The sequence below is a fragment of the Aedes albopictus genome, chromosome 2 (genome assembly GCF_035046485.1).
Source record: "Aedes albopictus strain Foshan chromosome 2, AalbF5, whole genome shotgun sequence".
Taxonomy (NCBI): Eukaryota; Metazoa; Arthropoda; class Insecta; order Diptera; family Culicidae; genus Aedes; species Aedes albopictus.
Window position 1 is genome coordinate 260,074,472 of NC_085137.1, and position 15,045 is coordinate 260,089,516.

A 15,045-nucleotide genomic window follows, 5' to 3' on the forward strand; every position below is an offset into this window, starting at 1 on the left:
ATCAATAAATGGCTTTAATAAATATACTAATACCAGGGTGCCTGTTCCAGTTATCACACTATCTAAGGAAAACTATGTTTAATAAATAAGAAGAAGACCGGCGAATGTCATCAATTATTGATTAGTTGTCATACTTTACAGGGAAAATATAGAAACGGAGCTAAAGCTACTTTTGCTATAAATTACGTCGTGTACCAATGTTAGGAACCCTGTATCAGTTATGGACACATTTGTTATTTGGGTTCCACTTCGCACTATTTACATGCATTCCTTATGGGATTAGCCATAACTGGCGAAATAGTGAGCAAGGAAGCCGAAATGTTAGGAAAAATGATTTATTTCTTCCATAATTTGAGCAAATAGTGAAGTTTGAATGATTGCAACCATCTTTTGTGAACGTGATCTGTTGTTCACGATATTTTTCTTGTTGATTGAAAACCCATTATGGCGAACTTGAGGTACTATAGCCATAATTGGTACACTGAGCCTCCTAATTATTAAGTGTAAGTTCCTACATTATGACTGCTATTTCAGTGCTTGGTTGCGACATTTCAAAAAAATAAAATAAAATTAGTAAGTGTTGTAATATGGATTTGTTCAGCAAAAGTAGAAACACAAGAATGCTAGTTTGGCGTTTTAATACAAACGAAGATCTATGCTATGCAATATGTGAGCATTCCCCTGTTGCAATTAAACACGATACTGAAAGTGAAAACTATCTCAAAAGACATGTATACAAATCTTCCTGAGCTTTAGAAAAGCCACCAACATTGTAACTCTCGTTCGCGTTACCTGATTTTCGCTATTCAGTAACTTCAGTTGATCGTTGATTAGACTGTATTTGGCGCTCTCCTCTTTACGCAGGGCGCGTTCTTTTTTCAACTCTGGAGACCAGAATGTCTTAATACTGTGCATGGAGCTACCTAATTTTTGATTTGTCAGATCTAGTTCCTTCTTCAGATTGCCCAGTTCACGCTGTAATTCATTGTTTTGCACCTGCAAATCACCAAGATACCCCCGGTCCGGCATACCTGAGAAGTAGAAAACATAAATAAATACCTTATACCGCAGTTCGGTCGAACCGTACTCAGATGACCCGGACTTTGTCTTGGTGGGCGGCCGTAAAGTTCCTCCTCCAAGTAGAGACCTCGCTCCAAAGAACGATCGCGGGAGCGATCTCGTGGCTCCCGAATCGGGATGAATTCTCTGTCATGTGGGTCCACTAGTCCTCTGTCGAGTGATTGATAACGAGTTCCTGTTGAGAGATTCGGAAAATAAACATCGTTTATAAAGCCCCTATACTTAAGATAATAATTGGATATATTTTTTTTTATTTATTGATGTTTTGATTTTCAAACATTTTCATCCTTCCCAGTGCACATACATAGAATGTATGGACGTATAAAGTTTGTCTATCAACTTCGGTATACCGGTATACATGGAAATTATGTAAAACGCTAACATAAGTGATGTGAACGCATACATTTTACGATTCGTTGGAACTAGTTAAAACTTTTTTTTAACTTAAAAGAAATTAATAACACAGAGTTTGCTTTCAGAGAGTCCAGTACGGAAGGTACATATGTGCATTTAGCAATTGGCAGATACCACAAAGTAAAATTTATCATTGTCCAGAATGGAGCAATGTAACAGGGCTCAAGTTATGGTGATAGTGTATGAGGGTTTTGGCAAAGCACTCAAGACTTGGTGTTTTCCATTCAGATAGTTTGCTGAGTGCTGTATCAATTTCATTCATCGATTAGCCTCCAGAGACAATCGCTTAAACTATAGCTAAACATCAAGAAATAACCATATGGAAGATTTATGCTAATGATCTCTGGCATGTTATGCATAGCTGCTACCTCAGAGGGCTTTCAAAGCATGTCAGTGGCGCTATGAAAATCGTTGTTGCAAAGGTTATTTGATGAACTTCTATCCCCGTTGACATGGATGAATTTACGCAAAAATTGTGCGCAATCTACACAATTGGAAGATTTTGTAAGTCTACAAATTTCTTCCTCACACACTCATAGCAGCAAACAAAGTAATCGCAGGTCCTGAAGACGCAAAGAAGAACGTGCATCTTAAGCCGACCTACGGATACCTGAAGCTTTCACTACTTAAGCGACTCTGCGGCAACACTGGGACAGGTGGTTTGGCTCGGCAACTAATGGCGTATGTCAAAGCATCCATTGAAGTAGGTAACCTAGACAAGAGACCCGAAGTGCCCGCCCTTCAAGAGAGCAGCTGGTAAATAACAGTGCAGGTGGCGGAGCCAAGCTTTTGTGACGCAGCCCAGCAACTGCTATGTCAGTCAGTAACTGAGTAGCGACGTATATTGTCAATATAGTGGTACAGACGGGTCCAAAATGGCAGATGGTGTCAACATTTTACAAGGCGAAGGCCGGTGGTAATAGCGGATGACTTCATTGTCCGTGAATCCGAGATCCAGCGGAGTCAGATTCAGCCAAGCACACTCATCAGGCTCGATGTCGATCTGACTAATAATGGTATAGAAAGAAAACCCTTAACCGGAACAGAGCGGTCAAGCGGTCAAAGTTGAACTTAAGGCCGTGATAAGGGCAAGCAATAATGTCTGCTATAAGGGTCTGTATCAGAGTACCAATAAGAACCTATGAGTTGATGCCTACAGAGTCGTGATGGTCAAGATACGAGGTATAGTGGTTCCCACCGGGCAGCCCCAAGATCCAGATATGGTGGAGGAGATCAACTTGGGGCTATTACCTCGTAATGCCTCGAGTCGGTGTCGGTGGGGGGGGATCTCCTGGGCGCCCATTAAAAACACCACCCCCGGTGAAGATTGGCGCTTGAGCCTAAATATCTATTTAGCACTGTAGTTGGAGGAAATGCCCGTAGCTTCCGTGAAGGTAAGCCCAGCTCCCTGGGTTAGTGGGTTGGTGTCAGGCCCTGCGAGCCAGCCGTAAAAAGACTAGCACCGAAAAATCAACAAGAGAAGAATGTGAACCGATACCAATGGCCTCATTGACTTCGCCGTATCGTTACACCTGGAGATCACCACAATAAACGGAACCGTAAATCGACCACGTTCTGATTGATGGACGGCACTTCTCCGACATTATCGACGTCAGGACCTACCGTGGCTGATCACTACCTGGTGATGGATAAACTACGCCCAAAACTATCCGTTATTAACAATGTACCATACCGGCGGCCGCCCCGGTACGACCTAGAAGCAACCGGATGTCACCACCGCATACGCGCAGAATCTCGAGGCAGAGTTTCCGGACGAGGGTGTGCGCGATGTGGCGCCTTTTGGGGGACTGCTGGAGTACAGTCAAAGCAGCCATCAACAACGCAGCCGAGAGCACCGGAAAAAAGCGCCGCCTGGAAGAAGCGGAGTGCGAAGAGGTGGAACTGCTCTGCCGTTCACAAGAAACACGTAAGTTCTACCAGAAGCTCAACGCATCCCGCAAAGGCTACGTGCCGCAAGCCGAAATCTGCAGGGATAAGGATGGGAGCTTTCAGACGGACAAACGTGAGGTGATCGAAAGGTGGAAACAGCATTTCGACGAGCACCTGAATGGCGAAGATAATGTAGGCACGGGGGATCAAGGCAGCGGAGGAAATGACTATGTTGGTGCAGCAGAGGACTGTAACGAGAACTCCCACGCTGGGGGAAGTTAAGGATCCCATCCACCAGCTCAAAAACAACAAAGCGGCTGGTAAGGACGGTATCGCAGCAGAACTCATCAAGATGGGCCCAAAAAGTTGGCCACTTGTCTGCGCCAGTTAGTCAGGGAGGGTGCAGGCACGTCAAACTCGAACAAACTACGCCTACCTAACATGCATCGAGCGGGCCTTCTCAAACAACACAATGCGATGTCGCGGGCCATCCCCATCGGCAACACAAACCGTTTTTCCATCAGGATTCGACCAGGCTCCAGGTCGCGTTGCCAGTCGACACTAACATACTCGCACAAGATGAGCAGTAGGCCTACCTTGCCGCTTGCGGATCCCCTGCCAGTAAGTAGTCAAGATCTGGGAAACCGAACAGCTACCGGAGGAGTAAAAGGAAGGGATAATCTGTCCCATCCACAAGAAAGGCGACAAGTTAATATGTGAGAACTTTCGAGCGATCACCATTTTGAATGCCGCCTACAAAGTGCTATCCCAGATCATCTTCCGTCGTCTTTCACCTAAAGTAAATGAGTTCGTGGGAAGTTTCCGAGCCGGTTTCATCGACGGCCGGTCGACAACGGACCAGATCTTCACCGTACGGCAAATCCTCCAGAAATGCCGTGAATACCAGGTCCCAACGCATCAACTGTTCATCGACTTAAAGGCGGCATACGACAGTATCGACCGCACAGAGCTATGGAAAACCATGAACAGCTTTCCCGGGAAGCTTACCAGACTGATAAGAGCAACGATGGACGGTGTGCAGAACAGCGTAAGGATTTCGGGTGAACTATCCTGTTCATTCGAATCTCGACGGGGACTACGACAGGGTGATGGACTTTCCTGCCTACAATTCAACATCGCCCTGGAAGGTGTTATGCGACGAGCCGGGTTCAACAGCCAGGGTACGATCTTCACGAAATCCGGCCAATTTGTCTGTTTTGCGGATGACATGTATATTATTGCTAGAACATTTGGAACGGTGGTGGCAGAACTGTACACGCGCCTGAAATGTGAAGCAGTAAAGGTCGGACTGGTGGTGAATGCGGCTAAAACAAAGTACATGCTGGTAGGTGGGACTGAGCGAGACAGGACAAACCTTGGCAGCGATGTTACGATAGACGGGGATATTTTCGAGGTGGTAGAAGAATTCGTCTACCTCGGTTCCTTGCTAACGGCTGACAATACGAAGGCGCATCATCAGTGGAAGTCGTGCCTACTACGGCCATCAAAAGAAACTGCGGTCAAAAGAGATTCACCCTCGCACTAAATGTATACAAGACGCTTATAAGACCAGTGGTTATCTACGGACACGAGACATGGACGATGCTCGAGAAGGACCCAAGCACTTGGAGTTTTCGAGCGATTCAGATCCGCTATGTAGAAATGTCTGGACAATGAAGCGACAGAGCCTGCTCAAAAAACCCCTATATTTTCCTATTTTTCCATTTTTTCGTACTGATAGCAAAAACAGTTATCAATTGGCTATCACTGATAGCAGGAATTGTTTTCAACTTGCTGTTACGGGAACATTTTTCTGCTATCATTTGTGATGTTTTAACCGTTAAAACGACCAGAACGACAACAACCTGAGTTATCATAATTTGCAATATCACAACATCAAAATTTGTTTTCAATTTGCTGTCAGACTTTGCTCGGGAAGTGTGATATTTGTTCGAAAGCGATGTAAATGAGTAAAATAAGGTACATCGCCAGAAATTACGCACCTAGATATTATAAAATTATTTGCTGTGTGGAAACTCCAGATAATTTTATCCAGAGGACGTGTACTGATCTTTTCGACATGTACGCCGATTCATCAGCTATTACCAGTCGTCTCGAAACAACGGTGGTGTTGGTACATGGACTCGAGAAGGGGCTAAGTCAGTTGCAAAAACGTGGTCTCATGGTTTTAAAGTCGGCTATGCATGTCACACCCTTCTATTGGACAGTTAGTTGGGGAAGGGTTTAAAAGGAATATGGTTTAAAATGTACAAATGGGGTTACTCGCAAATGTACAAAATGAAATCCTTTCATAACATTCATTCATTCATCATTAGAGGTGCTTGTGATAAAAAAAACATAGAAGTGGTATGTTTTCTGCTGACTCTACAAAGCGTATTACAAAATTTTTCTATTTCAATATGTAATTTATGGATGTTCCTTTGTTGACTCCACATTTTAACCGAGTGCTCTGAAAATTTAATTCAAGGAACGCTTTCAAGCTGTTTTGGCAAACATTGAGTTTCATAAAAACAAAATGCAAGATTTCATCTAAATAGTAATACTTACGTAGCTGTTCTCGTGGGTATTCCATGGAGTGTGTTGGTGCACGCGTTGCACTTCTACTGCGATGATGTCCTCCCCCAGCTGGACTGATGGGCTCATCCATATCCCTGTAGTATGGACTACCCATGGCTGGAATGGAGGTATGTTGGAGATAAGATTGTAGATGGAAATTTAATGAGCGTCCAAGTGTCATTCAGTACGAGCTGTAAAACCCCAAACATGATTTGAACAATATTGGAAATATTGATGATCCAGTGAGGAGCTTAACAGTTATAAGGATGTGAATCAAAAAACAATTGAAGGTTTAATGCCATATTCTAGCAAAACATGGGAGGAAAAATATCTAGATGTTGATAAATGTACTAGGACAAAAAAGAACAGGATGTGAGCCAAACAAAAAATGACCATACTTTCACAAAACGATACATCAGTTTTTTTTTCTTTATCGTGATGTTATATATAACCGATATTGACAGAATGGGAGACAGAAAGATAGAGAGAACACATGTATCTACAAGCTATGGAACATACTGTATGACTGTATGCAACAACTATATGCGACATGAACGAAAGACTAATAGGTTTTGTGTACTGCAGATAATGTCTCAAAATAGAAACAGCATGAAAACGCTCTGGCAAAAATAGTCGTCCGAGCTGGGAGAGGAGATATGGCAAAAAAATTACTGAAAATAGTTCAATCGCGAATGCAGGTCATTTTTTATTTATTGGTTGCTTCATATATAAATATACTTCAATCAAACCATGTAACATTAAAATGCAAAGTATCATACGCGTTAAAGTAAAGGATATTGTAATGAAACGAAATTTTGGAAAAAGTTACTTCAAGATATGTAATAGCTTTACAAAATTGAAAAAGGTTCTGTACTTTAGTCATGGATAAAGCTAAATTTGACTTCGATTGAAAGTTGTGTATCACCTAAAGGACTTCCTCGGGCTCCGTACTCTCTCGATGGCGACTTATCGACGGTTGGTAGCTCTGTTAAACGTCTGCTTGGGCGACCGGGACTTCTAGTGCCTGTATTAACTGTTTGACCTGAGCTGTAGGCTTCACGAGACATAATATGCCGCGAATAATCCGCGGTCTATGTCGGATTTCAGTGTCGGTTGGTGTGATTGTGGGGGTTGAACGATGTTTGTGTGATTTGTGTAGCAGGTGAATTTAGTTTTTTTTCAGACATGAAAGATGTGGCAAGAGGCATCACGTGATTAGGTGCACATTTTATGTGACCGAAAGCAAATGAATAGTAGAGTCGTCGTAGGTGTGATTTATTTTTTTTGTGATTGCAGTGGTTGCGTTGGAATTAGTGACGGTTGTGTTTTTGGTACGTGTAGAATAAGAAGAAGAAAGAAATGGGAAAATGATCAATAATTTTGACTGTAAAATAATATGTGATGGAATCAAGATGATGACGCTACACTCCATCTAAATGATAACTCAGAATACGCTAAGTGCTAAGGGTTTTTTGAATTAGGCACAATTTTAAATTGGGCAATTGGAGGCATAGTGAAAACTTGAAGTGTCAATCGTACAGAGGAATTGGTGTTAATTTCGTTACAAGCTTCCATTATGCTTCCCCTACAAGTTAGTCGAATGCACAGTGATTAACGCTGGAGACTTCATAAGAGATTATGCATGTTTGTAATGGATATATTACATGTTTAAACAAAATCAACTGTTGGCGCAAATCTCACTGAAGGTTGAGCCTATTCGTATCCAACAATATGTTTCTACTCTCTTAGGCTTTGTTGAAATAATCATCAACGAGATATCTTAACGCGGGACTAGTTTATCCTCGGCGGTCCTCGGTGTAAAAGGCATGAGCTTTAATAATAACACCAAGTTCGCGTCACATTTTTTGGAAATATTCATTATTTTTCCAACGCTTTAGTCATGAAATAAACTCCTTCTTATAAAACTCAAATTGGACAGTTTTCATGTATGAAATACTGAAAAGTATACATATGATGAATCTGTAAAACTAACGCTATGATCACAGATAAAGAACATCTTAGCAGATTCAGTCTTGATAAAACATTCAGAGAATCACGATAATAATCCAATGATTTTTGTATGGAAACGCCCATACAGCTTTCAAGCAACTGTTATTCATATTATTTTGGGTCAAAATATCGGTTTGTTCTATACCAGTACTTTTCGTATGGGATACTATGCATATTTATCAATGCATCTCTTATGCAATTTTAAGAAGAAATTTTAAGAATACAATAAATTGCCTTATTTTTTTCTTACAACATATTTTTGCAAATCAAACCACTTTTGATCTGTAGCCTGGTAAAAACATACCAACTCTCTGAGGATTTTGTAGGACTCTACGGAGGATTTTTTGTAGAAAATTTTTTAAACAAGAACACAACATTTCAATTTTTAACCCTCTAATATCCAACTCCGCCTTTAGACGGGGTATAGTTTGAGCATTTTTGTATTTTTTGTTGCCTGGGAAATGAAAACTTTCCTATTTTTAGCTGATATTTAGGACTGTTCTGTATATCTTAAAAATAGTTTTTGGTGTTTTTGAAGCGTATTTTTTTAAACTTGAAAAATTGATGTTTTGGCCACCATTCAAATGGCATTCTTTATTTTGAATTTAATCACAACAATGAACGTATTTTAAGTGTGCCATTCTATTATTATAAAATATTTTAAGGGAGTTGAATACATACTCAAATAGTTTTCTTAGAAGATACACGGAAAATAAAATTTTCCATGAAAAAACATTCAAAAATATATTTGAACAATATTTTCGTTTCGTTTTAATAAAAATCGGTATGCCAAATAGGCTTTCAGGAAAAATATAAAAGTGTAGGGATAATCAAAAATAAAAATTAGAAAAAAATTCAAAAACCGAAAATTCAAAAAACACAAATTCTAGAATCAAAATAGAATCATGTTTAAATCGAACTAAGATTATTTTTGACATGATATTTAGATCAAAAACATAAAATTTCGGTATTAGAGGGTTAAAAAGTGTAAACCCTGATCACAATACCTTTACTACAATCTCAATACCTTTGCTTCAATTTTATGTATGTGGTTTTGGAATAAGCACGTTAAAAAACATGCAAATTTTGGTCATTAAAAACCTCATAACTTTCGTTTTATATTGTGAACTAGTTTATTTTGAAAAAAAAAACTTGTGTGAAAAATCAAGGAGCTGTGATAAATATTATTTATGATTGATAACATGAAAATCTAAGACAACGTTTTGTATGAGTAAGAATATAAGGTGATGATAGCCGATATTCCACTTTTTTCAATATTTTCCAATGATTGTTTCCCAAAATCACATTTTCCCTCAAGTGTAGAACTAGATTAGGTTAGAATACACAGAAAAAAACGAAAAAAATATTTTCCTTCGTTTTCTGAGAATATTTAGTCATGTTTTATACCTTGAAAGTGCATTAAAAACTGTATATACATATATCATCCATATAAGCTCATGTTTTTTTTTGAATATCACATTTCTCCAAAGACAATTTTCTGTGATATACAGGGGGTGGCCAAAATGTTTGCGATAGGCAACTTTTTTCTCTCACAAAAAAGTTAAACATATTGTAACTTTCCATAGAATGCATCAAAATTTCTCAAATTTTGACTGTTTGTCAAACTATTCTATGTGCAGTGCATCATTGGTACAAATTTGAGCTCGAATGGTTAATCTTTCGCGAAGCTAGAACCGTTTTTGTAAAAAAAAAAAACTATTTTTCAGGCAGCTTATTTTTGAACTGTCATATCTCAGAAACCAGTGGACAGAATTGAATGAAATTTTTTACGTGTATCAACAATATATTAGTGCTTCACAAATTGTTAAAACATAGGTACTTTTGAAACATTAAAAAAAAAAGTTATCATGGATTGACACTTTTTGGATCTTTCTTGAGAAAAGGTATTTTCTTTACATCAATGCTATTAAATTTTAGCTTTGATATCCAAAGATTTTCTACTTCTGTTCTCAAGATATCTCTAATTAGATATATTAGATCCTACAGGGAATAGACAAAAAGATCGGGACAGGTAAAATTTTCACTTTTCAAAAAATGTTCAACTAGCTGTAACTTTTCGAAAAATGTATCGAATATTCTCAAATTTTTACTGTAAGCTCATCAACTAGTTGTGTATCAGTGGTTCAAATTCAACTTTGAGCTTTTATGTCTGACATAATGGTAGGTTGACAAACAGTCAAAATTTGAGAATTGAGACTCTATGAAAAGTTACAGCATGTAGAAACTTTTTTGTGAGAGAAAAAAAAGTTGCCTATCCCAAACATTTTGGCCACCCCCTGTATTTTCTATCATTATGGCGGTATGCAAAAAATAATTCAAAAATTAATAAGGTTATATGACTTAACCATACTCAGTCGAGCTTGGTTTTTTATTATGTTGCCGAGATTTTCACAGCCGAGAATTCAGTAACTGAAAATTAACTGATATATTTTTAGATCTATATCTCTACCAATTCGCGTCCGATTTCAAAACCCATGGTCTCGTTCAAAAGATAATAAGCCAAAGTAACTTTGAACGTGATTTAGGTGAAACTTTTACAAAAATATTTGTATGTTACCCTAAACCACAGTTGCATAGTTTTCTAAAAAAATGAATATAAACATACGCCAGCATCGCTGGAAATTGTATCGACCAAATTTTAAGATAATAGCGGTATTTTATATCAGCCTTCAACTGCTTTTACCGAACTTGGCTAAACAATGTAGAAAAAAAGTTATTAAACTGTTCATTTTCTCTTGATGTCGACCAAAAATTTGGGGCCACCCCTCAAAATGATGTATCAGCCAAAAGTTTGGGGTCGCTATCGTAAAACATGGAAAGGTTATTTGGTGATATCTTCGTCATATATAGTTCAATTTTAATTCTTTATGGCTCATTTCAAAGATAATTAGCTTAATTTACGTTTGATGTTCCTAATTTAAGGTATTCAACGATTTTTATACACAAAATGTCATGTAATGTTAACACATTTCTAAAAATGAGGCAATTTTACGTTAAGTTTTAGTATTTAAATTTAACAAATATGTGTGGTTCAATGTCTATGCAGTAAGTACCATTCATCATGTTTCAAATAAGCCACCAAGAATTGAAATTGTATGAAAGGTGGCAAACATATAAACAAATCACATTTCCATGTTTTCGATAGTGACCCCAAACTTTTGGTCGATGCCATCAAGAGTTAATTAACTTAATAGCTTTTTCTCTGGATTTTTAGCTAAGTTCGATAAAAAGTAGTTGAAAGCTAATAGGAAATAAGTTATATTTCCGTTCTTGTCTTAAAATTTAGTCTATCCAATTTCCAGCGACACTGCCATAAGTTTATATTATTTTTTTTAGAAGATTTGGCAACTTTGGCTGAAGTTTACATACAAACATTTTTAAAGCAGTTTCATTTAAATCATGTTCACTTATTATATTTTGAATGAGGTCTGAAATCGGACGCAAATTGGCGGAGATATGCGCCTAAAAATGTATATGATTTTGAAAGCGGAACCTCAAACTTTTGATTGGGAGTGTATATCTTTATTATCGATATTTTCAGCTCTCGGCTGGTTCATCTCTTGTTGTATTTTGTTTTATCCTGCTAATTTACCATTTGTTTCGAAAGCATTCAGGTAATTTTTAGCTAGACGTTTCATTCTCAAAAAAATAACTGTTGAGAGCGTATCACCGTTTTCTCTTTCAGATGTACAAGCTTGTGTAGATGTACTTTTTCTCCGTTTGCTATTTTCATTTTACTCGTTTTTACCTTGCAATAACAGAGGAGCAACCGCGGATGGTCAATCATGCTCATGCTCGAAAGCGAGACTTGCAGGACCGACCTCGGCATTCTATTTTAAGTGTGTAGCAATCTGAACTGTAAAATAGCGTTCATCCTGGGGTTTCTCTAGGTTCCCGGGACTTCTTAAATTATTTCCTAGGACTTTTGCCCCGTTTGAATCATCTAGTTACAAAGTTGTAACATGTTGTCTCAATTAGAATATTTGTTTTGGTAAAGTTCTTCGGATTTTATATAAATCAAAGTTACGTCCTTGGTTTCAAGATGCACATGACGAATCAATGATCACACTACCCTATTTTTTATAAATAGTTACAGTTTCTACCTCCCAACTAGTCTTCTTCTTCTTCTTCTTTATGGCTCTACGTCCTCAACAGGACTTGGCCTGCCTTGCTTCAACTTAGTGTTCTTTGAGCACTCCACAGTTGTTAATTGAAGGGCTTTCTTTGCCTACCATTGTATCGAACCCACCTTCTCCAGATTGGCGATCCGTAAGCTGTTAGTACACTGGGTCAAATATTTGTCCAAAAAGAAACCAATGTTCAAACATCTTGTTTGACTCGATCGAATTTTCATAAGTGTCAAACTGATGTTGTTTCTTGAGTTCTTTCCTTGTAAAATATTTGACCCTGTGTACTTCAGGCTATAGCCTTAACCACTAGGCTAACTGGAGGCTGGAGACACTAGCTTCCAACTAGTGTGTTATGTTAATACCGGCATGGTAGGTATTCAACACATTGTAGCATTTTCACATTCATGTACACCTATAGCATGCACACCTATAACATGCAAATAAACAACAAAGTTAGCTAGAAATTTGTTGCGGTGGTTACATTCGTTTAGACGAGGTTTATCATTTCAAATTTTATAAAACTGTATTTTGTTTTTGTCAAAACATCGAGGAAAAATTGTTAATGATTTTTTACAATTATATATCAAACATATCAATCTTCAAAACAAATTCAATACAATCATTTTGTATAGCGATCTACTTTATGGATCGATTCGTAAAGCTCTTATTTGATAGTTACATAATTTTTTTAAATATCAATATTCTGAATGGAGTAAAATGCGAAGTGCTGGTTGAAATTTTACAGAAAGAATGTTTCTCACAGAAAAAAAAAATTAGATTAGAATTTGTATTCAGTTTCAATACACATAAATAAAAACTATGAAAAAAAATCAGAGTAATAATACCTAACGATAAGCGAGGCTTCGCTGGAAGGAAATGTCACAAATGGCCATGCATGGCCGAGGATCCGACGAATTCAATGAGTCGTACCGTTTTCGTTTACGAAACGGTGTGTGTGTGCTGAACGGTATAATTTCCTCAATTCAATTCTCCGATCTATTACAATGTTGTCTTGATTCAAAACTACACCAACTAAACTAATGAAGGGCATCTAGTTGTTAGAATAAGCTATAATATGATGTTACGTTTTTTTTAAATGCCAATATTTCTTAAAACAGTAAGTCTTAAGATAGATAGGTTAAGGTACGTGAAAATAAGAAAAAGTTTGAATTTTTGTAAAAGTATGTAACCATATTTTTTAATTTCTTGTTTACAAGTGTGAAATCAGCGTGAGACTATGATAAAAATAGTACTAATTACTAAAGTTTTAACAATTTCTCAATGGCTCAACTGGAAATACAAACCCAAAACAAAATCGTTCTTGGTGGACATTGTGGTGACCTAGAACAATCAGTATGTCAAAAAAAGGGGGTTTTATTTTGCGAATGGTGACGATTTTTCTTTTAAATATACTTTTTTCATTCACAAAAATGTATGAAAAAATCATAACACTAATACATTTTTTTTTTCTAAAAAAGTTGATCGTTCAAGGACTTGACACAAGAATAGTGAACACAAAACTTTGATTGCGTGCTGTTTCCGCAATCGTAGTCACCACATCGACTTTTTTGGAAAAACATGATTCCTAATAAAATCGCGTTTAAAAATTCAAGTTCACACTACGCGCTCGTAAGGGAGCCTGGCGTAAACCGCAATATATTTGCTTCTACAGCTTGGATCTCTGTGAAAATTTGGTAAATGAAAAAAAAATTTCCCCGACCTCAACATAATCCATTAAAACACAGATATTCATTTACATTTCACTTCTCAATAAATGATCCCGCAGATTGATAAAAATCACTGTTTTAGCACATTCGATAAAGTATAACAGCAACAAGAAAATGCAAGGTGAATTATGGAAGTGCATATCAAGCATTACGTTTCAAAATATTTAAATGGTGGATGTTATTTACAAAACTCCTGTAAAATTATCATGTTACCTGCACAACTGTTAACGGAGTAGGTATTTTCGACCATACGTACGTCATAAAAGTTACGATTCACAACTGATTTGTAGTGCTGCACCTGTAAATTATTATCATGTTTTCTTCAAAACGATTAGATATGTTATAAAAGCAAAATAAATCTGAGTTGGCTTTATGTTCATATGCAAAATAGGGGTGGAGTTGTGCAAAGTTTTGCATTTACTTGTTATCTAGAAATCAGCATTAGCGACAAAAATGAATTCATGCAAAAGAGATTGCCAAAAATAATTTATGGATGAGTGTGCTATAAAACTAGTAAAACTTAAAATGAACGAAATTTGCGTCAATGATCCAAGACAAGCTTCTGGATCTACATCTTTTTTTTTTCAAAATCATTCAAATTTTTATTTTTTTTTTCTTCGCTAATCTGGCATCTAACGATTGTTTTTGAAAAATATTGCAGAAGAAGAAAGATATATGGAAGACCCTTTTTTCCCATAGGTTGTTAGAACATCCATGAAAAAAATGAAGTGCTTACTTGCGGCTTAAACAAAACTATGAAAAGTTTCTTAAAAAGTTCAAAAAATGAACAGCCAAATCTCGGAAGTGCAGCAAATGGTTCATCAACATCAATCATAACACACGATCTTGATTTTTTAAGCCAGCCTGACAATCAATGATCACCAGTTGTAACTAATTACTCATGTGACTTTATGGATACCCGAGCAGGAACGAATAACATACCCTACTAAGTTGGTTTGACAATGAGAACTGAGAACAATAAATGAAAAAATAACATTAGTATGTATAAATCGTTCATTAATATTGCGATAAAGAGTGTACGGAATCAAATTGCGCCACTGAAAGTAGTGTAGACCTTTTTGATTGCAAGCATCAAAATGGCTAATTTTTCAACCACTAACAGTATACTGTGCGCAGATGATACCATCAAATTTTCAGAGAAATCGGTGTAGTATTGGCGAAGATATCTCTGACGT

The 15,045-nt window shown here is 37.4% G+C and overlaps 1 protein-coding gene across 1 annotated transcript in view; it reads right to left on the bottom strand.

Annotated features, from left to right (window-relative positions):
- Window positions 1-792: 792 nt before the first annotated feature.
- LOC134288025 (ELKS/Rab6-interacting/CAST family member 1-like) overlaps window positions 793-15,045 on the bottom strand; it is a gene marked incomplete at its 3' end in the record, with an annotated part of 49,002 nt that continues 34,749 nt past the window's right edge. The window contains 5 exon segments of the mRNA XM_062851625.1: window positions 793-1,031; window positions 1,088-1,255; window positions 5,953-6,078; window positions 6,887-7,052; window positions 14,063-14,147. Coding sequence (XP_062707609.1) covers window positions 793-1,031; window positions 1,088-1,255; window positions 5,953-6,078; window positions 6,887-7,052; window positions 14,063-14,110 — 747 coding nt within the window.